The sequence below is a fragment of the Anthonomus grandis genome, chromosome 15 (assembly GCF_022605725.1).
Source record: "Anthonomus grandis grandis chromosome 15, icAntGran1.3, whole genome shotgun sequence".
Classification (NCBI taxonomy): domain Eukaryota; kingdom Metazoa; phylum Arthropoda; class Insecta; order Coleoptera; family Curculionidae; genus Anthonomus; species Anthonomus grandis.
The window spans coordinates 11559141-11583760 of NC_065560.1; the positions used below are offsets into that span (position 1 = coordinate 11559141).

The following is a 24620-nucleotide window of genomic DNA, read 5'->3' on the forward strand; positions in this document are numbered from 1 at the left end:
TATGTATACTATTTGTTTTTTTTTCACAAAAATAACTGGAAGATTTACACTGTGTTATTGATAATAAAATATTGCTAATAAAATATTTTGATTTGCATTATAGAATATGCAGAAGGCCTAATTTTAGAGGAAAGGAAAGCATAACATATATCTGGAAAGTACAAGTAAATAGGACACGCTTCCCTAATTTGGTTTCCTTAATTTAACGTTCAAAATTTATTTATTGATTTAGAATTATAATTAAAAAAAAATCAGTCTAAAATTTGACCAATACAGGATGCCTAAATGGGACGCTAAGCGGTAGGATGTCGGTTAAATTATAAAAATGTTGTGCATTTTTGAAATCAATTAAATTGTACTTACAAAGGTGTCAGATTCTTATTTATGATGTGTCAAAAATACTCAATATTAGAAATTAAAAAAAGTATCCAGAAACAAGAAGCAATTATAGCAAACTAGTGTCTTCACTTATATTTATATTTTTTTCATCTGTAGAAAATTAACTGCTTAATGATATATTAAATTTTCAGATATCGTCACCAATTTAATATATATTTTTTATAATTTTATAACATATTTTATATTACGCACTCTTAGAACATTGAAAGGCTAGAATTAGCATCGCTGTGGAACTATAGGCAGTTTATTTTCTTGCAACATATCTGATGCAATGATGCCAATTGCTTATGTAGAAATGGGAAAAAAACACACGTTATAATATTATACAAATTTTACAGTTATACATGTTTTGAGAGGGGCAAAACAATACTATTTCTTTTTAATAAAATATAAAGCATTTGTTAAAAATAAAATAAGATAACATACTCTATAAAGAAGTCACATGTTGACCTCAAACAAAGTTGTTGTTTACTAATTCCAGCCTTTAAATGTTCTAAGTACGCACCCGAATTTTTTTAATCATATTTAAGCATATTTTTTTATTTCCTTAAAAATTATATTTATCTAAGTATTTTTTCCAATGTTTCTTTTCCACTCTGTTTTTTGCACACTTCAATTTTTATTTTAAACCGCTAAATTACTCATTTGTTGTTTTTAATAAAATTTAGGTGTTTAATAATTTGAAAGATATTTAAACAAAAAAAAAAGGCAGTACGATATTATTGTAGAAAAACCGGATCCATACATATCCATTTGTTTCCAAATATAAAATTTAATTGTTATTTAAAAAATGTAAATTTTTAGAGATACCTGGAAAAACTAAGAAATTATCACGTAGTTCATTAAAAAAAAACATTATTAACAATAGTAAACTAATTTGCTTTAACTGGCAGTTTTCAAGTTATAAGTAAAATTAATTTAAGGTTTTTGGTATATTTATCCATGTATATCGGAAAATACAATATTTTTTCTAATTTACCCGACATTGTATTTCTTAGTATTGTCTTTTAAAACGCACACTCTGTATAGATCTATGATCAAATGCATTTTAGTTTACCATTAAAAAAAAAGAAAAATATCATTATGAATATTAATTGAAGATGTTTCACAATAATATATTATTTTTGGCCTGAAGATCATATAAAGGGTGTTTTTTTTAGAGGCGGAGAACATTGGCAACACTGTTTTTTATGACAGCCGACCTGACAGTTCTGGGTTATTTTTAGATTAGTTTGGTTTGGCAATTCATGATGAACAGACTCACGCCGGAGCAACGTTTCCAAATTGTTCAAATTTATTTTGAAAGACATGGTTCTATTCGAGAAACACATCGGGCATTACGTGAGTTTTATGGTGCTCATAATCGTCCTTCAGAGAGATTAATTTGAGAAACTGTTGATCGTTTTCGCAATACTTTTACTCTAGTCGACAATACGCATCCCGTAAGACGCCGTACAGTGCGCACGCAACAAGCGATAGCTGCTGTACAGCATAGTGTTGATAATGATCCAAATGTGTCAATTCGTCGTCGTTCTCAACAAGTGAACTTATGTCCATCCACTTTATGGAAAATTTTGCGCAAAGATCTCGGATTGCGAGCATATAAAATTCAACTTGTCCAGGAGTTGAAACCCCAGGATCATCTTTTGCGCCGTACATTAGCTGAATGGGCGGAAAGAAAGATTGCTGTTGATCCACGATTTCATATGAACATTTTGTTCAGTAATGAAGCACACTTTTGGTTAAATGGCTATGTAAACAAGCAGAATTGCCGAATTTGGTGGGATGAGAATCCACGAGCTATTGGCGAAAAACCGTTACATCCAGAAAAACTAACCGTTTGGTGCGCTTTATGGGCCGGTAGCATCATTGGTCCTTATGTCTTCAGAAATGCTGATGGTTACGTGCAGAACGTTGCAGTAAACGGTGAGCGATACAGAAACATGATAACCAACTTTTTTGTGCCTCAATTGGAAGCCGTTGCAGGCGTTTCAGAAATGTGGTTTCAGCAGGACGGTGCCACGTGCCATACAGCGCGCCAAACAATTAATTTACTACAAGAGACATTCGAGCAATGAATAATTTCAAGGAATAGACCTGTAAACTGGCCAACTCGTTTGTGCGACTCGACGCTATTAGATTATTTTCTTTGGGGCTATGTTAAGTCGCATGTCGACGCTGATAAACCCGAAACCCTTGAGCACTTGGAAGCCAACATACGACGCGTGATTGCCGAAATACAGCCTGCAGTACTGGAAAGAGTGTGTGAAAATTGGACCTCTAGATTACGCCACGTACGCGCCAGTCGTGGGGGTCACATGCCCGAAATCATTTTTAAATATTAATGCCAAAAAAAATCTTTAATATAAAAGCAAATTCGTTCATATCAATAAAAGATTTTGTGTTTAATTTCAATTTAAAATTTTTCGCCTCTAAAAAAAACACCCCTTATCAGCAAAAAAAGCGGTATTTTGTACTAACGCTACAACTCTCTACAACAATACTAATATAAGAACGCAAATCAGTAATACAATCTATTTTTACATGAAATAATTTAAAAAATGCAGTTTAATAAAATAGGAAGTGCAATTCGAAGCAAGATCACTCAGGCACCATCAACAAAACGTGGCTTTTAATGTAAAAGGAAATTAACTAAAAATAATGTCAAAAAGATATCAAAACCTCGTAAATCTCAAAATCTATTTATAAATTTAAGGTTATTATATGAAAATGCTAAACGCAGAATAAACCGTATAGTGACAAACCGTACATGCATATGGCACCGTTATGATTAAAACATGTCGTTATATCGAAACGCACCAAACGCAGTAGAGGCAGACAAGAATTTTTAAATATTTACCTCTGTATACAAGGGTTACTATAACTCTTCTTCCATTAAATATACTGATTTGGAGATAGGAGTATTATAATGAATATAAATGTATATTTCCTCGGTTTCTAAACATAGTAATTCCATAAGATAATTAAGAGCATGATTGATACTAATTTTAAATTAATCGTATATTGTCATAAGTAAAATGCATTTTAATCGTCGATTTTTTAAAAACTTTTTTTAGTTTGATCTAGAATAATTTAAGTCGATAGGTCCTGAAAAGAAAACATATGACCCTCGAATTGCAGATTTCAAAGCACTTTTCAATCCTTGAAGAACAAAACAGTAATTTACATCCCTCGAACTGCATTTTAATTCAAATATCAAAAGGATAAAAAATTGATTTTTTTGAGAATTCTTTAATTTTGGAACACGAGGTTTTAACATCTTAACAAAGTTGTAAAATAAAATAGATCACATACAACTAAGTTTGTGCCTTATAAAAATTTAAACATTTTTGCTGCCAAGCACATCAGTCTTGCTAGTTATTAAAAATAGTACCTGCAGGCAAACATATTTCTTCTTGTGCTTATTTTTGAAGCGAAAAGGAAACATATATTAGTACAATAAGAGTGAGGGATCTACAAGCATCTATTTATAATAAATAGTCAAATGCTACTTACCGAGAACCCTCAACCTGCTTCTGATTCTATACAAAACTGTTCGTGATGGTAGTTCGTAGGTTACACATTCATAGTCACCAGCGGCATCTGGCTGTACGTTATCAATGTATAAAGTTCCTTGCAGGGTGTAGGCGCTCTCCGGGAGAGTTTTGTTACCTGATCTAATCCAGTCTACGTATTGCCTTGAATCATCTGCAAGGCGAGTTATAAATACAAAAAATATAACGAAGAAGTTGATTTAATTACCGTTTGTCGTTACTTTGCAACGTATTTCTGCGCGTGCTCCAGCTATCGCGTCAAAGGTATTGATATCTGACGGCGAACTGCCTTGATCTCCTCCTAAAAAAATGTTATGTTTAATTAAAAGATTTTTTTGATTTTGTTAATGTTTTCGGGTTTTCCACATGATGATTTAGGGACATGTTGAATTTCTTGTTAAAATAACTTCGCGATAATTTTTATTCATAAAGCCTCGTGTTAGCAAGTTAGCAAATTAAAATGTTTGCGGATTTATAATTTATTTATTCAAATAACCTTAAAGATATATGATAAAACTTTTAGAATATTTAGTTAGTTCAAAACACATTTTAGTTTAGTTAAGCTTGGTAGAATGCGACTAATACCTATAGATTTTTATCTCTATAGTCTCTTAATAAAGGGTGTTTTTTTTAGAGACAGAGAACTTTCATTTGGCAACACTGTTTTATGAGGGCCGACCTGACAGTTCTAGGTTATTTTTAGATTAGTTTGGTTTGGCAATTCATCATGAACAGACTCACGCCGGAGCAACGTTTCCAAATTGTTCAAATTTATTTTGAAAGACATGGTTCTATTCGAGAAACACATCGGGTATTACGTGAGTTTTATGGTGCTCATAATCGTCCTTCAGAGAGATTAATTCGAGAAACTGTTGATCGTTTTCGCAATACTTTTACTCTAGTCTACAATACGCATCCCGTAAGACGCCGTACAGTGCGCACGCAACAAGCGATAGCTGCTGTGCAGCATAGTGTTGATAATGATCCAAATGTGTCAATTCGTCGTCGTTCTCAACAAGTGAACTTATGTCCATCCACTTTATGGAAAATTTTGCGCAAAGATATCGGATTGCGAGCAAATAAAATTCAACTTGTCCAGGAGTCGAAACCCCAGGATCATCTTTTGCGCCGTACATTAGCTGAATGGGCGGAAGGAAAAATTGCTGTTGATCCACGATTTCCTATGAAAATTTTGTTTAGTGATGAAGCACACTTTTGGTTAAATGGCTATGTAAACAAGCAGAATTGCCGAATTTGGGGGGATGAGAATCTACGAGCTATTGGCGAAAAACCGTTACATCCAAAAAAACTAACCGTTTGGTGCGCTTTATGGGCCGGTGGAATCATTGGTCCTTATGTCTTCAGAAATGCTGATGGTCAGAACGTTACAGTAAACGGTGAGCGATACAGAAACATGATAACCAACTTTTTTGTGCCTCAATTGGAAGCCGTTGCAGGCGTTGCAGAAATGTGGTTTGAACAGGACGTGCCACGTGCCATACAGTGCGCCAAACAATTAATTTACTGCAAGAGACATTCGAGCAACGAATAATTTCAAGGAATGGACCTGTAAACTGGCCAGCTCGTTTGTGCGACTTGACGCCATTAGATTATGTTCTTTGGGGCTATGTTAAGTCGCATGTCTACGCTGATAAACCCGAAACACTTGAGCACTTGGAAGCCATACATACGATGCGTGATTGCCGAAATACAGCCTGCAGTACTGGAAAGAGTGTGTGAAAATTGGACCTCTAGATTGTGGCATAATCGTACGCGCCAGCCGTGGGGGGTCACATGCCCGAAATCATTTTTAAACATTAATGCCAAAAAAAATTCTTTAATATAAAAGCAAATTCGTTCATATCAATAAAATATTTTGTGTTTAATTTCAATTTAAAGTTCTCCGCCTCTAAAAAAACACCCTTTATAAATTATTATTCAGAATATGTTTTTTGGTAAATTTGACTGTTGAACCAGGATTTAGCTGTTAATGGTAGGTGTTTGACATTTTTTCATGGATGTAAAGTTATCTAGTGTACGTCTCAGACTTTTGAACTAATTTTATTCCAGGTATTTTGAGTCATTTTAATGTATTTTTGAATCAGAATTTTAAAGGTATTATTAACTTCATTTCAGGCATTTCATGTCTTATAAATGTCAAAAAAATACTTTTTCGCAAAATTCAGGTTTTTCTTTCTTTTAGGTATTTGACGTAATATTTACGGCCTTAAAAGCCTTGAATATAACGATTATTATTTGGGACAAAACTGCTATAGAAACAACACATTTATTAGCAAGAAACAGAGATAATAATCATTAGTACTAAGCCATTTCAACCATTTTAATAATGTTTACCAATTATGCCTTAATAGTTTTGATCAATATAAAGTACAAAAAGTGCAACACAAAGAGATAGCAAGACCCAAACGTCGCAAAGAACTCTTGACAAAATTATTCTTCTATAATTTGCCTAAACTATTCAAAACTTTAATTTATAGCTACATTTCGATGTCTATTTCGAATTTTAAAATATATTAAAAATCACTCTTTGATTTCCAGTAAGTGGTATTGTCATAGCAGCCTTTCTAGCTTTATTTAATAACTTGTTTTCCCCCTTTAGCCCCATGGCAACAAGATTATGTTTTATTGTTAAGGTCTCTAGTATTTAGTAAATAGAACTTATGGTACCGGCCTTCTCATGGTTTTAAAAACGTTTATTCCCTGTTTCTGTACTAATATATATTAGTGTATATATGGTTATCTAGTGGAGGAGCCAGTTGAAAGCAAGATTAATCAAGTGAGCAATATATTTTTATTTAGGTTAGGGCTTAAACAGTTTTCAGTATTCTTGTGTAAAAGTAACTGAATGTGTTCAACCACGAAAATACTATGCTAAGTTATATAAATATTGTAATTAATTTATTTTGTAAAACAATAAATAAATAAATAAATAAGAAAAGAGCCACAGGAACTGGAGGATCCTACAAGATTTTTAACGATCTCGTACATTAAGGCAACTTCGGCAAAAATCAGGAGAATTGACAGAAAATTCAACATTAAGACTGCTTTCAGTTCAAACAGAATCATAAGAGATTTAGTATCGAAAACCAAGCTCTTAATATTAATTAATAATCAGAATTTTTTTTTTTTTGGTAAAATTGACTGTTGAACCAGGATTCAGCAGTTAATGGTAAGAATTTGAAATTTTTTCATGGATGTAAAGTTATCTAGTGTACGTCTCAGACTTTTGAACTAATTTTATTCTAGGTATTTCGAGTAATTTTAACGTATTTTGGAATTAGAATTTTAAAGGTATTATTTACTTCATTCCAGGCATTTCATGTCTTGTAGGAATGGAAAATATTTTTTCGCAAAATCCAGGTTTTTGGGAGTGGTTTTTTATGTCTTTTCGGCATTTGACAAAATATTTACGGCCTTAAAAGCCTTGGATATGACAATTATTATTTGGGACAAAAGCGATACAGAAATAAGCTTTCTGGGGAACATTAATAACATTGGGCCAAGCATAAATTTCACAATGAAGTTGAAAACTGAGTCAGTACTGCTCTTCTTAGATGTTTTCGTAAAGAACAATAATGAACGCCTAAAAATATCAGTCTATCGCAAGCCAATACATATAGGACAATACGTACATTACAACTCTAATGATTCTGCTTCAATAAATTACTGCAGAACGGGGATCTAAGCAAACTAATAACCATATTTATTAGCAAGACACAAAGATAATAATCATTAGTACTATAAGCCATTTCAACCATTGTAATAGTGTTTACCACTCATGCCTTAATAGTTTTGATCAATATAAAGTACAAAAAGTGCAACATTCTTGTATCACACCTAATTATGACCTAACTAGAAAAACTAGAATTACACCATATCTTATTGGAAGATGTTATTGGCTAAATGAATAATCGGCATATGTTATTTATTGTTTGGGTCTTAAAATTATAAAACATAAAACGCTTTTATCTTTATGAAAAATCGCGATTTAGAAGAGATATCCATAGGTTAAATCTACGACAAAGAGATAGCAAGACCCAAACATCGCAAAGAACTCTTGAAAAAATCATTCTTCTATAATTTGCCTAAACTTTGCGATTTTTAAAAATGTATTAAAAAAACACTCTTTGATTTTTTAATGCTAAGTTATATAAATATTGTAATTAATTTATTTGCTGAAATAATAAATAAATAAATAAGAAAAGAGCCACAGAAACTGGAGGATCCTACAGGATTTTTAACGATCTCATACATTAAGGAAACTTCAGGAGAATTGCCAGAAAATTCAACATTAAGACTGCCTTCAGTTCAAACACAATCATAAGAGGTTTAGTATCGAAAACCAAGCCAAGCAGTAAAAAATAAGTGTTAAGGAAAAGAAATCCCTAAGAACACAAAGGTCTTATGAACAATACAAACAGAAATAAAAGGAAACATTAGCACTAGTTAGACTAACAAAAAATGAATGCTGGGAGAAATTTTCGAAAATGAATGGAAATGTGAAATGTGTTTCTACGGTCTACAGAAACAAATGTGGTGAAGGGGATAAACCTATAATTGAATTGAACACATGAAAAATGATACATACGAAGTAATACAAATAACATCACGTGAAATCTACCTTTAACCAACTAAACAACAGGAAAATGCCGGGCATGGTATGTGGCAAGTATGGGGACCAAGACTCATTCAACAATTCGTAATTCTTGTCCGCAAAATTCTTTTCGTTCATAAAAACCCGAATGAATAGCCATCGAGCTTCGTAATTTTTATGTTCAGAAAAGGCCTTAAAATCCCATCGAATCACAAAAGTATAAATCTATTTAACGTCACCTGAAAACTAACAACAAACGTAATCAATAACATGATTACTCTGTCGGATGAATAATAGGGATTTAGAACAGGAACATCGGTACCGACGCAGTGTTTGGCATGAAACAGATCATAGAAAAATCGATCGAATATAATAAATCGGCGTACATATTTTTGATTGATCGCGTCCATCTAAGAGATTTTTTACATTTCCCTTACGATTGACAAGTTTTCATTATTTTATAAAATGCATCGAAAACATATATATGGCGATTTCCGCTCAAGCTAATGTTTAAAACGAATACACCAATCTAGAAACGCATTAGACAAGGAGACTCGCTAAGCCCACTTCTTTTTAATATAGTCATGGACAAAATAATCAAAAATGTACGCAAGCTGAGAGTCTACAGAACAGGAGACAGGGATATTAAATATTGCGCTACACTGACAACGCAGTCCTAATAACAGAGTACAAAACACAGGTCGTGAAATCTCTTAGTGCTGGTAATTATCAATAACGTATCCGATTTTGTGAAATTATGCTTGTTAATATAGTTATACAGTGCATCCCTAAGTTATGTCTAAATTCATTTAAAATTCAGAGGTGTGTTCGAAAAAAAAACGCTCGGACCCGTCGATTTTTGTTTCAAGTTGCGCATTTTTGTACGTAAAGTTTGTATATACAGGGTTGCTCAAAAATAAATTACGACCATCAACTTAATTTTTTCAAATGAAAGCACCTTTTTTTATTTCATTTTTGAATTTCGCGTGGAATTCTACGTATGTTTCATGCATCATGTCCTATACCTAAAGTCAACAGTTATCAAAAAAAAGACAACCAAACATTATTATTGAAGTTCACCTTACGAGTCACCTTATCTCTAAGAATTTTTATACAGAGCAAAATTCCATTCATTCGTGTTTATTTATTGTTGGCTGGTGACCGTGTGTTTTCATAGAAACTGTATGACAGTTGTACGCCAAACAGATATTGTCAAGTGTGAAATGTACGAGCAAAAATGCGGTTTTCACATTGGTAAAGTTAACGGAACGAGAAAAAATAGAAATTCTGTGCATGGTTGGGTTTGGTGACAGAACACGTACTCAAAGAGAAGCTGATCAATTATTGCATGAAATCTATCCTGATCGTCCTCCGATATGTCAAAAGGTGGTGAGTAGGATAGAGGCTAAATTTAGAGAATTCGGTCATGTTGAGATCTGCCGAAATCTGGTCGTCCTGCTTGAGATGAAAATGAACAACTTGACGTTTTGCTTTCTTTGGAAGAAAATCCATGCACTCCTCTATCGCAGATTGGGGCAAATTTACACATGGCGAAATCTATAGTTCACCGAATAGTTAAAAAGCACAAATATCACCCCTACAAAGTTATTCCTGTGCAAGAGTTATTTGATGACGATTTCGATAGGCGAAATGAGTTTTGTGAACGCTTACAAAACATGTGCAATCTAAATAATAATTTAGTAACAAATATTATTTTTTCCGATAAAGCCACGTTCTGTTTGAATGGTAGTGTGAACAGATAAAATTGTCGATATTGGTCAAAAGAAAATCAGCATTGGATGATGGAGGTAAACATCCAGTACCCTCAAAAACTAAATATGTGGTAAATATATATGGGAAAATATGTCCCTTTTTCTTTGAACAGACTTTAACGGGACAAGTGTATCTCGATTTTCTTCAATTTGAATTAGTTCCAGCATTACTAGCTTTATTTCCAAATCCATTGGACCCATACTATCCTGACGAAGAACTAATTTTCCAGCAAGATGGCGCTTCTTCGCACTATGCTGCCACTGTGCGTACATTTTTGGACGAAGTCTTTCCCAATCGGTGGATAGGAAGGAGAGGACCCATCGAATGGCCTGCTAGGTCGTCTGACCTAACACCCATGGACTTTTTTTTGTGGGGATACCTTAAGTCGAAGGTATTTGTTAATAGGCCAAATAATCTAGCCGTCTTGAAAGAGAGAATTCGCAGAGAAAGCAACTTGAAATAAAAATCGACGGGTCCGAGCGTTGTTTTTTTCGAACACACTCCAGAATTTTAAATGAATTTAGACATAACTTTTGTGATGCACTGTATGTTATATAGTTATATATACTCATTCATAAGTTAATAACTCATGAATGGGTGACACGCATGACACGCACTTCCACCTCTCCGGTTTTCTTAATAAACAAAACATTTAGATACTAGGCCGGGGAAAACCCTCGTTTGCTCCATGAAACATCACTTCATACTCAAAAAGTGACAGTATGATATGCGCTTTCGGCGAACGGAATCATCGGTCCATATTTTGTTAAGAATCAGGTAAAAATACCGTTACCGCAATTTCTGAGCGATTTTTGCAATGATTCAGAAGTTTCTCTAAGCATAATACGTGATCGTTTTCCAGTGAATGAAAGCACACTTTTTCAATGAATGGTTAAATGTACATCAAGTGGCTACTTTGTAATTTTCCATTTATGAAATAAAAAAATATTTCCTTAACAATAAAATGATTTACGAATTCTTTTTCTTTGACAGTTGGACTCTCTACTTAACCGAACAGCAAAATAACTTAAGCCGATTTTTAACGTTGAGTTGGTAAGAACCGCGGTTACTCTTTTGGTTGACAACTTTGACAAGTAAGTATGACGTATTGTTCCCTCACTACTTAAAATTTCTGATTTAAAAAAATAGTCGCTGAAATGAATTGGTTATTAGGAATTAAAGAGTTTATATTTTTGTTTTTTTCTTTTCTGTTTAATTAAAAAATGAAGTCGATCGAATTTTTTGATTTTTCAGAGCCTTAGCCATTTTTTTCTCTCGAATAAAAATGCTTTTATTGAATCTAAAATAAATTATGTGTAATGGTCATGTAAATTTGCATGGGTGAAGCCATAAACACCTTATTGCCGGAATAAATTTTAAATTTTCTCTCCTTTAATTTAACTTTTTTTACTAAGTAGCGTATTACTACTTGTTTTTCTTAATAATTTAAAATTAGTTGGTATTTATTTTTTTTAATTTATAAAGGGCGCACATCATATCGCCATTCAAATTAATTTTTTACAATCTAAGCATAGCCTTCTTCTGGACTGTATAACCAAAAGTTTTACTCAAGTCCAAAACCGGGTAATAATTGGTAAATACCAAACGCCAAACAGCTGATCTAAACAGCTGTTAAAACTAGAGTCGCAGAAACGCATTGGTAAATACCAACTAAGAACCATTCCACGTTGAAGATCGTCTTTAATATGAACATATCTACAGCTAAAACGAAATGCAGGCTGACAGTCGATGTAAACATCATCCGTCAAGAAATGAAGTTTAAGTACGTCGGTGTAGAGATATCGGGGTATAGAGACGCTGAGGTCGTAGTACGAAAGTAGACTAACAAAGCGGCTAAAATAACAGCCTCTCTTAACAGAATCTCGCGAAATAAACACATGAAAATAGAAACGTCTATAAGGCTACGATCAGACCTATAAGGACTTAAACAGCTGAAACATTAATGGTACTTTAATTAATGGTAACTGGGTAGAAAAAGTTAATGAAATCAACAATTAACCGGATAGATGACGGAAGAATCGTAACAATAGCACGCGAAAAACCCTCCAACACTTGAATAGGCATGGTAATAAATTTAGAACAGGCGATTTTGCCTAAAATAAAGAAAGAACAAGAAGAAGATGATGCTAATCAGCCTATACTAAATGCAATCTGGAGGGTTCCTGCAAATTATAGCATGTAGAGTGCCACTAAAACCGAGTCTTAAGTATAGAAGCCTTTTTGAAAGAAAAATTTGTAAAGGCATTTGTAAATTTTTTGATTTATACGTGCGTTTTGTTAAGATTTTTAAAGTATACTAAACATCATAGTTATGCTGATGATACTCAGTTGATGTTATCTTTTGATTTGTCGAATCCGGGCAATGCTGGTGACTGTTTAAATGAAGACTTGTCAAGTCTACATAACTTATCTGTAAAACATGGCTTACAGTTAAACCCTAAGAAATCTGATGCGATGTTATTTACCAAACAAAATTTAAGGCAGCACCTATTGGAAAATTTAAAGATACAAATTAATAACGAGCCTATCGTATTTCAAGATATTTGCAAAAGTCTGGGTTTGTACATTGATGTAAGATTAAGAGTCTCATATCATGTGACATCAAAATTGCAGAAAGCCTATTTAATGTTGAAAACTTTATATCCGCAGCGCCATGAGTTAAATGTGGATACTAAGCGAATGCTGTGCGACTCTCTCATTCTTTCTCATTTTCACTTTTGTGATACTGTGTATGGCCCTTGTTTAGACAACAGACATAAAAAGCGTATACAAAAGTTGCAAAATGCATGCATAAGGCCATATGGAGTGTCGCACAAGTTGAAAGATCTTGAGTGGCTTAATATGTCATCGAGGAGAGAGTTACATTATGTGATATTTTGCTACAATATTCTTAAGATGAGGTGCCCACAATATCTTTTGGATAGGGTGGTATTTAGAGCTGATATTCATCTCAGGCTAATGTTAGAAATAGATGGCGTTTAGATATTCCACGACATCGAAAAGACATTTTTAAACGATAATTTTCTTATAATATTGCATCTGTAGTAAATAAATATATTACTGATCTTTCGCTAACGATAAACGGCTTCCGAAAATGCATGAAATCTAAGCTCCAGAATATTATTTAAAAACAGAGCAATGCATTTAAAAATAAGAATTTTGGATTTGTTATAGGTTTTTATTTTTGTATATTCTCTTTTTCATTTTATTTATGTAAAAATGTTTTAAATGCGTTTCCTCGATTTTTGTCCACTATTTATTTATTTTTCTTTAGGTACTTACTATTAGATACTTTTTTTGGATAAACTATTCTACTTTATGGGCTACAACAGCCCTCAACTGCGTTGAGAAGCTGAAATTATGCCTTTTAATCCGCATTTTGTCTGTGATTTTTTGTTACAATGATGTTTTTTTTTACAGCTTTGTAAACATATGTATATAACAAAAGCATAAAATATTAAGTCTAATAAGTTTTTAAAATAAAATCCTCTATATCCATGCCACTAAATCATCGTGTCAAAAACTGATTATGTAAGAGATAAACAAATCACTTCATAGGTCGTTTACTTGCAAGCCCGAAATATATTTGACATAATTTTTAATTTATTTTCTTCAATAAAGAAGATTATTCAATAAAGTTATTGCAATATGCAAATAAAAAGGTGTCAGTTTACCAAAACAAAAGTACTTTTTTGTAACCATATGTTATGTTGCTATTATAACGGTTAATTAGGATCGGAGAAAACTTATTATACATATGTTTAAGAATAAAGGTAGCATGGTTTTCTGATTTGTTTTTCTCTAAATCTAAAAATAGCAATATACAAAGCCTACCTGGATAATATCTTCCACCTTATCCCATTGATTAGTAGAGCAGACGTCACGAACAGCAAAAAAATAAATGAAACACCACAGTTAGAAAATCAACTAATGATTAATAAAAATTACCATATTTGAAGCATTAGTAATTATTAGAGAAAAAAAAAACAACATTCAAACTTACCGGGGTTATCACCTCTTTCAGGTAAAACGTCAACTTGGACTCGCTTTTCTTCGGTGCCTGCGTCATTTTGACCAATACAAACATACACGCCCGCATCCTCAGGGGTCAGTCTTGTGAACTCCAAGAAAGCAGGTGCGGCATCTGTGTTTGCTGTATGGATAGTGCTACGCAGGTAGCTGCGATAAATTTCAATATGTAATATTTGGAAACCTCCTTATAAACAAATATATATCTTACTCAATTTCTTCAGCCTTGGCCCACCTAACAGCAGGCAACGGTTGTCCGGTTCCATAACAAGCCAGTTTTAGGTACTCGTTTACTGCTTTTACAATAATTTCTTGGTTTGGAACGATTGTTAAGGTAGGGGGGCTGATAACTTGGATGTAAGTGGTAGATTTCGCCGTTCCAGCTTCGTTTGTTGCCGAACAAACATATTCTCCAGCTTCGTTAGGCGTTATGTCCATTATTCTAATAATGAAAGTGAAAATTGTTGGTGTATCGGATAAAAATGTTGTTCTATTTAATGCTTACATATATAGTTTTTGTTATTCAGTAGAACTATTAAGAAGTTTATATTCATACTACTAATCAAAGTAAACCAAATATCCAATAAAATTAACCAGCATTGCTAATAGGACAAATGTACACATATTTTCAGCCAAAACATAAATTAATGCTGCAAGAAGTATCATCACAATCACTGCCTTTATCGCATTCATTTTATCCAGAAATAATTATTTACATTTTTCAAATTCAGTTTGACAGTGATGTTGTTGATATGATTTATTAATACCGTTACAAAAAAGTGTGTTCCTCACCTTAGTACTCCGCCAGTCATAATCTCTACATTTGGGCTGAAAGGTCTTCCGTTTTCTCTACTCCAAGTAATGGTTGGCGTTGGGTGTCCTTGGACCGTTCTACATTGTAGCTGTACGCCATTTCCTGCTGATACAGACTGTCTACCTTCTGGATATATTTGTACTAATGGAACTTCAAAACCTAAATAGAAAAAATATATATATTATACGCGAGAACATCACTCAATTTATTTATGTTGCATGTTTGCAAAATAAGTTGAACAACATATTAAAGAATGATTAAGTTTAAGGAATTGATCTTTGTAATAGTATTTGCACATATTCACTTCTTGATGTTTTAACTTTTTTAGAAGATGAAGTTTCCATGTAGCTAAAAAAATGTTTATTTTACTCTTAATATACAGGTTATATCGTTTTCACTCAAAAAGGCGATAATAAAATCTGTCCAGAGTTTGCTTACTAGAAAGAAACAGAAAAAGAGACAAGAGTGAAAAACAGAAACATTTGGGACTGATGGAGAAGCGAAGACATTGTAAAACAAAATTACAGGTAAAGAAACTTTTATCCTACATAAACATACAGGGTGTTATTTAAGTTCGTGGCCAAACTCCAAGAGGTGATTCTATGAGTAATTTCAAAATGAAAAATTCATATAGGCATAGGTTCAGAAATGTTTCATTTTCAAGAAACAGGATTTCACACTTTTTTTAAAAATAGGTTTTTTCTAAACATCTTATATAAGCTTTCAGTCAATTCTACTTAAATAAAAAAAAAACTATTTTTAGATCTACGCTTAAGGTTTTTTCTCAATTAAAAAAAAATACACCAGACTATTATAATACAGACTTATAATAGTTACTGAAAATGCCCTCCTTCACCCTGAATGCAAACATTAGCTTGTCTTAACATCGTTAAAATATTCCCGGCGTATGTCTTATCTGATCAAATGAATCCCGTATCCTTTGGTTGAGCAATGAGAGACTACTGTGTGTAGAACTCGATACTGGTTTATTCTACTAACTATTTATATCCATCTTAAAATAACAATTCGTGGTAATTATAAAAATCAAGATGAGCAACGTAATCATAATTCAACTATTTGCCAATTACGACCTTGCGAACTTATAACAAACATGAGCTCAAAATCCATCGCAAACACCTTGATCGACTAACATAAACAATTTTATATAATTACGCATGGATACTTAAAGTTACCAAAAAATGTAAAAATACTAAAAAATGTCATTTAGACATATACCCCGCTCTCTCTGCTTTCTGCTGGAGGAATGTTTAGAGGGTCCGAGTTCCACTATCGTCGTTTCGTTGGAGTAATGTGTAGATCGACGTCGCTTGTACTGCATCTTCATAACCCATAAGGATATGCAACATATCGAAATAATGATCAATATAGTGCAGCCACTTGCAGTGTAGGAGTGTGACTTTCTTCCATATTTCGCCTTTCAATTGCTGACCTAGTCGCTGCTCGTCCAATGAAAGGTTAGTAAGGTCATATGCTACGTTGAATACGGTTTCCCTCGAAAAACTGCTGACTGAATTGGTTTTTGCTTGGTGTAGGTCGGTGATATTAACGAATGTTGATGTTTTTGTATAGCTTGACACAACAGGAACGGTATCGAAGCGTTTTGCGATTATATTGTTTTGTTTGGTTTTTAAGATGCATGCTTCGGCTTCTTCTGTCTTCTTCTCCTCTTCTGCTTTTTTGCACGTCTTCATATAGGTTTTAAAGTTTTCATGAAGTCCATTAATTTGGTTAAAATATTTCTTCGTAAAATAAGTATGGTTGGCCTCTGCTATTCTTTTTCAGCTTCTTGTCGTTTTCTACTTTGGCTTCCCATATCCCGTCTCCCTGTTGGTTTCGATGAGTAATATATGTTGGTGTCTTTCTTGCATATGAATCTTTCTTTACGTTGACTAGAAGTTGCTCTAATTCTTCCGCTAGCCCCTGCTGCTGGAGGACAATTTTATTTGTTTCTTCCATTGCTTTCACGATGATGGACGCGGCTGTTTTTGCTTGATTTGCCTTTCTTGCTTGACTACTTTGGCTGGCTTGACTGCTTTGCGTGGCTTGATTGGCTTGACTGACCTGTCTGCTTTGACTGACTTGACTGATTTGATTGGCTCGACTGCTTCGATTTGCAGATGGAGACGGCCCTTTTTGGCGGTTACTCATGACTTGACTTGACTGCTCGAAGGACCATGAAAAAATCTAGCGCTTTTTCCTAAACCTTTTTTTCCCTATTACCCTATAGCAGCCTCACTATAAGTTTAAGACAAGGTGGCTTGGTCGTAGTAGGTTGAGCAATGAGACTGGGTGTAGAACTCAATACTGGTTTATTCACAAAAGTAACAACTATTTATATCAAACTTAAAATCACAATTCGTGGTAATTATAAAAACCAAGATGAGCAACGTAATCATAATTTTAACTATTTGCCCATTACGACCTTGCGAACTTATAACAAACGTGAGCTTAAAATCCATAGCAAACACTTTGATCGACTAACATAAACAATTTTATATAATTATGCATAGATACTTAAAGTTACCAAAAAATGAAAAAATACTAAAAAAATTCATTTAGACATGATTAGAGAGATTAGCAATGTAGTTTAGTTGCCATGCAAGTAAATTTGAAACTTTCCATCGCGCTCTTGGCAATTAAAATGCATATAGGCAATTTGTATAATTAGCAGAAGGAGGTAAGACATGAGGCAATACAGGATAAAAAAAGGGATATTTAGTTATTTACTGTAAAGCTGAAGAAAGCCAGACAAAGTTCATTTTTACGATTATAATAAATAATTTTATCTGCGTTTCTATCTGTATAAAAATACCTTCAATCTGATGTGACAAAACCTGTAAAGCAAAGGGTAATTGTTCCCTTATTCTAATTAAACCATTAAGTTGATCTCAATAAGATTAATGAATATAGTTAATAATACTATAATGATTTTTTTCCTTCATCATCTTTCTCTGAATGAAACCTAAGGATGCATCGACGTTAGAGCAAGAGGTCATTAATATCCAATTTAAAAAAAGAAGTAATCAACTGTTCAGTTTTATGAGAAAACATCGAATGGTTAGTCAATTTACGTGGGACATTAAATTAATCAATATCAATGATTTCTAACACGATTAACATATACTAGTATTAAACAAAATAATTTCTTAATATAAGGCCTTTGACTCTGAAAATCATAAATTATCACAACGTGAAAATTGGAAGGCTTTCAGTCAGCAGCAGTTAATGCAATTATTTTCAGAAAATATTTTTTGATGATAATCCGACTAAATTTAAATATACTTAAGGATTTCTGTCAAAATTCCATTTTAGATCGTTACTATTTTTTAATGAGGCAGGTACATTACAGGCATTCATCGTAAATTGCAGAATTATAAAGATGACACACCACATATTGTTTTTGTTATGTCAATTTTCAAAATGACATGGCTAACCCCCAATAATTCGTTGGTACTAACAGTAATTTTAAATCATATCATAACATTCTATTTAAAAAACTATTATACTTACGAGAAATTTCAACTGTGGTCACCGCTTGTTCTAATCCAAGATTGTTCTCCACCATACACACATACACTCCCCTATCCTCGAACCGGGCTTTCCTGATGTACAGACTATTTCCGATCTGTTCCACGTTGCTGCCCATGTCGCTATACAATTTGGTCCATTTAACCGTGGGAGTGGGTGCTCCAGTTGCTTCGCAACGGATCTCGGTCGTATCTCCTTGACGTACAGTTAATTGTTCTGGTGTTACTCTGGCTGTCGGGTGAACTCTAAAAATGCCCAGAAGTAAATCACATCTTATAATAAGGTTCTTGCATGCAAAATTAACAGACCTTCTTAAATAGCCTAGCCGATAACAAAAACCATTTTTCGATATCTTTCTTTCTAAATAAGATATATTGCTTTAAAGTTTGAATTCGTAAAAATGGCACTAAAACGGGGTCTTTAGAATGGAACGAGGTGTGACGTCATTTATTAGTTAAACCATATTTGTTGCGGATATCAAGCATAAATGTTAAAATTATGTCTTAACAGAAATCTTAAATTTGTTTACTGTTATAAAAACAGCCAGTAGTACACTATCTTTAATATTCGTGTATTTAAAATTAAATGTTGTCTTAATATAAATCATAATCGTATTAGAGAATTAAATAAAGCTGTAAATAAATTTAAACGTTCTCAAACGTTCTCTTAAAACTCTCCACTCAATAAACAGCGAGTAACACAAACGGCAATCTTAATGTTAAAAACAATTTAGATGGTTTGTATGTAGATACAACTTAAAATAATAGATAACGAATTTAAAATTATTTTCTGTTTATTTATCATATTACGTACGTTATGAAACTTAAAATTCAAGTGTTTGTCTAGAACTAGGAAAAAAACTAATAAGTAAAGCGATAATAATGTACAATAACTAATTGTGTTAAAAATTAATTTAAAGCTAAAGAAGAACATCAAATCACTGTTAGATATACACCCCGCACAAAATAGCGTTACCGAGAGGATAGAACTAGGGGTTTCCTGCTGAAAGACAATCTGTATCCAGAAAGAAGTTTTGATTTAAAATATAAATAATAAATATTTGTAGCTTCTGATATGCAAACAATGAGTTATGAGAAATCGGGACATACCTTTGAAAATCAGTATAAATCTCTAAAGAAACCACGAATGTATTAAATGATAAGAGTCCCTTGGTCGTTGAAAAAACAACCTACTGAAGGAAAATAGCAAGATATAGAATATGTTCTCTCTCAGAGTAATACATTCTTAGGAAGTGCAGCGGATATAATCAGTAAGAATAAGAAAGAAAACAGTTATCCAGATCACATGCTTTATCAAGTTTCAAAAATACTGACCTTTTCAGAGATTTTCGATGGTTGTAATGCAGAGAACTGACAAAAGGCAGTGGACAAAGAATATGCATTATTAATGGAAAATAATATGTGAACATTAGTAGAAAACCCAGAAGAAATGGCTCAAATAGTATTGAGATATACGGTAAGACTAGTGAGTTGTGGTTTTAGTCAGAAATATGGAGTATACTATACAGAGACTCTTGCATCTATTTCCGGATTTTGAAGTAACTCTCAAACTGTAACTTAGAAATTAAATACATTGTTATCACCACAGTTTTTCTCAATAGTAACTTAAATGAAATAGTTTTTATCGCCCAACTAAAAGCTGCAATAGGTGATAAAAGTTAGCCCAACTAGCATTTTTGGCAACAGCTACGTAATCGCGACTATAAAAAATACTTTAAAGTTGTGGTTACTAGTCGCGGGAACCGTTTAGGCACCGTTCTGTTACCACTTTTTTACCAAAATTGGGAATGATTTTGCTGTAGCAAATACGTAATTCTATCGTCCCGGGAACTTCTTTTTAACGTCCCATAGTGGTTTTCGGGATGTCATAAAGTAGTAATTGTGCAGTGCTAGTTACTAAGAAGTTACTGAGACAATATTATGCAAACATTTTGATTCTCTTTCTTTGTCAACACAAATAATTTTATATGTCCGTCTTTATTCTAAGTGATGGCGTTGTATCGGGGTTAATCTACTTCATATTGTATTTAATATAACTGATATTATCGCTTACCGGAGTAGAAAAAAGTAAACGAAGCAAATTTTACTGTTAAACATAGGCAATATGGGACTAAAATAAAGAACGCCTCATTAAAATAATGACTTTTAACAAAAAAAATATACCAAGTCTAAATATTTAAATTTAATTTTTTAAAGAAGGTAGATAATTTTTTTCACTCCTCTTTACTCCTATGAATATAAGAAGTCTATAATTTAGAAAAAATTGCATAAAATGTAAAAGTATTCCGATTTTAGCAAATTCATAAAATCGTGCAATACCTTTTCACAAAATGGAGTCAAATAATTCAAAAAATATGGCGAATTGTTGTTAGAGTTACCAAGAAGTTTCTTTTGTTACTTCAAAGTAAAAATGACTTAGGAATAAGTAAATTATTTCAAAAAAAAATGCTACTATAAAGTATATTTTACTGCATAGTAGAAATAATTACTTGTAGTCGCAAGAACTTGAAATTTAACTTTGTAATCGCGCTTACTTAAAAGTTCCCATTTAATCGTCCCACCGACCAATATTTTCTACTTTATAGTAACGACGTTGTAAAAGTAATTAGGTCAGGTCGCTAAGCGGTATCAACTACCATCAGAGTTACCGAAAAGTAATAATTACTATATAGTCAAGTATTAAGTTAATATTACGTATTTCTTACTACTATTTTTTACTTGGCAGTTATTTAAACTTATAAGATATTTTTTTGGTACCAGTTACCAATTTATTACTTGAATAAAGTAATATAGTCAAACAATGTTGTAGCCGTAACTAAAATTGCTAGTTGGGAGGTATTATATGGAAAACTGAAACAAACTTCATGTAAGTGAAGTTTGGACATTAAATAACTTTTATTTAATTTCCAAATTTTAATGAATACATTTTGTAACAGGTCTAGAATCTGATAAATCTTAGGCAAAGGCTTGAGGCTGCTCAAGGGATGTTTAGAATTAAATATTGATTTTGATAAAAATAATCAGGAATTAAGGATAATAATAATAAATAACTTGGAATGTCAGATTGAAAACTATAGATCATAAACCAACCTATTATAGACCTTAGAATAGAGAGACCTTAGAATAGAGTTAAAGTGTATTTATTACAAATTTTAATTAGTAATTTTTTAATACTTTTGTTTCACACATACTCATTTTCAGCATTTTAAATGAATTTTGAATATAATTTAGGATTTCAGGGAATTTCTGATAATGATTGGCGAGAAAATGTGGTTGATGGCAGCTATTTATTTTATTATTAGGGAGGGCAATTTCATGGGAATCGAAGAAGCAGATAAATATTGATAAACTTACTAATTTTTATGACTCAAATGATTCTTTTTACGCTTTGGACATAACCAGGATTTAGAAAATAGAACAATTAATCCCTATAGCATTGTCCGATTTGACTCCAATTTAATTTTTGAAGTTCAATTGATGTACTGTAAATTATTTTTAAAATTTTTCTGATGTATTGTTTTATAAAAAAATTGTCATAACTCACTGTATTACTATTATCTATTATTCGAATATAATTTAAATTCAGTATTTCTCATATACAAAATAGCCAAATGATCTTTTTTACGGTTTGAACATAACCAGAATTAAGAAAATATGATAACTAATAGCGTTAGCTAATGTTCCGATTTAATTTTAATTTAATTTTTAGATATAATTTGTTTAACCTACGGTATATTACGGTTATCTATTATTCGAATATAATTTAAAATTGGTATTTAGGTCATACAAGATAACCCAAATGATCCTTTTTAAGTTTTGGACATAACCAAAGTTAAGAAAATAGAATAATAAATCCCTATAGCATTGCCCGATTTAACTCCGATTTGAAAGCGTTGAAGCTCCTCATTATGTATATTGAAATCGGAAATTTTTGAATACTAATAAAAGAATTTTGGGCAAAACAAGAGTTAAGGTGCATAACAGTTTTAAAACCTGCATTTTATAACAGGATGGACCACATTAATACAAAATTAGTTCTTGTATTTCACTGGATTGAGTGAACTGTTAAAATATAAAATATAAATATAATCCAGCTTCAGTACATTAAACAATATGTACGAACCTTCTGTAAAGACTCTTACTTTAGTAATAGGTGGCACCGAATGTATGATATTTGTAAGGTTAGTGTTCAATAAATAGCGTAGGCTAACTAATATAAGTATGGCGCCAGTTGTATAACGTAATTTATTAGGTTTGTTTTAAACTGATATAGATTAAAAACAAGTGGTACTACTCCACTCACCCTCCACCTCCTCTGACGTTAACTATGGCACTTTGAGTTCCACGGGTACCATCAGCAGACGTTGCCGTACAAATAAATCTACCAGAGTCTGTTGGTTGAGCATTTGGAATTGTTAACTGACCGTTTTGCTCTCTGTATTGGTATGGCAGGGCACCACCTTCTTTTGACCAACGAATATTAATTGCTCTATCTGCCATGCAACGAAGTACCACTTGATCACCTATTAAGAGTAAAATTTTTATAATTAATTACATATTTACGTATTCTTTGTATATTATTCTTACCAGATCTTGCCTCCACATCACGAGGTTCGATTTCCACACGTAGTACTGATCCAGCAGTGATGAATATTTCGAAGCTCCTAGAATTTTGCCCGGCTCTATTTACGGCAGTACATTGGTACTGGCCCATATCGGATGATTTTGCTTGTAGAATTCTGAAGATTCCCTCGTTAAATGTATGCTGCAGAAGAAATAAAATAAAATTAAGAAATAAGGAGATAAAAACTAATTAGGTGTAATAATTATAATCTACTTACGCTGGGATTTAATAATTGCCCATCAGTTCTAGAAATAAAGAAGTCAGGCTTAGGAACGCCGGTGGCCACACACTTAATTTCGATAAGTTGTCCTTCACTTGCTTGGAGGTTTGAGGGAAATAGTGATACTTCGGGTCGTGTATCTTGTCCTAATAAATATAAATAAAAATGCATTTTTGAATATTATTTTTTTAATATGTAAGCTTATATCATTCAACTATAACTTACCAGTTGTTTTAAAATTATCCTTATATTTAACTGATATATTGAAATAAAAAAATACCAATTTATTAGTCCAGCAAGTTTAAAATATGATTTTATTAAAGGATAAATTTTCTTACCTCCTACTACTACGTTGACACTTTCAGTAACTACAGAATAGCCATCTTCAGCAGTACAAATGTAGCGGCCAGAGTCAGCAGCTGTCAAATTTCTAATCATTAAAGTGCCATCGCCTATATCGATTGCCCTGTACGGTAGATGTTCGTGGTCTTTGGACCAGGTAATATTAACTCTCTGCAAAAAAATTTACTTTTAACTGTTAGCGGTTTTTCAAAACCAGATAGATTGATTACATTTGTAATAAAATTATTAGTTAATTAAGTTCCGACAAAGTCCTGGATGCCAATATATAATGTAAACAGAAATGCTAATAGTTAATTTAATAACAATAATGCGGCAAATCAATAGCTATTTTTTGAATAAAAAAAGTAACTTCTCTATTTGGGAATACCTAAGCATCGTAAACTTCATTCGGCTGTCATAGGATTGTTTGATACGATAATAATTAATAAAAATTATATATAATAGGGTAAAGCTTATGGAAGACATAATATAAAAGTTTTTAAGAAATATCATCAACCTTTTCTGAGGTAGATCCTGGGAATAAAATATCAATATCAACGAAAAAACTTAACATATATGTTATATTGTGTTTAATATTGGAAAATAGGAACCAGTGTCGAAAAAATTAAAGGTTTTACGATGGTTCTTAGATGAGACCAG

General features: G+C 32.6%; 1 protein-coding gene across 33 annotated transcripts in view; it reads right to left on the reverse strand.

Annotated features, from left to right (window-relative positions):
* Positions 1–24620, reverse strand: part of LOC126745035 (basement membrane-specific heparan sulfate proteoglycan core protein) — a 797399-nt gene that overhangs the window by 51926 nt on the left and 720853 nt on the right. For 32 of the 33 annotated variants that reach the window (XM_050452691.1, XM_050452690.1, XM_050452699.1 and 29 more), the window contains 11 exons: positions 23957–24131; positions 23616–23764; positions 23362–23539; positions 23078–23297; positions 18737–18999; positions 15184–15364; positions 14603–14833; positions 14366–14541; positions 14197–14214; positions 4162–4254; positions 3916–4107 (listed from right to left, as the gene is read on the reverse strand). In XM_050452691.1, coding sequence (XP_050308648.1) covers positions 3916–4107; positions 4162–4254; positions 14197–14214; positions 14366–14541; positions 14603–14833; positions 15184–15364; positions 18737–18999; positions 23078–23297; positions 23362–23539; positions 23616–23764; positions 23957–24131 — 1876 coding nt within the window. The remainder of the gene's footprint in view (positions 1–3915; positions 4108–4161; positions 4255–14196; positions 14215–14365; positions 14542–14602; positions 14834–15183; positions 15365–18736; positions 19000–23077; positions 23298–23361; positions 23540–23615; positions 23765–23956; positions 24132–24620) is intronic. The other variant, XM_050452687.1, reaches the window with a different exon arrangement.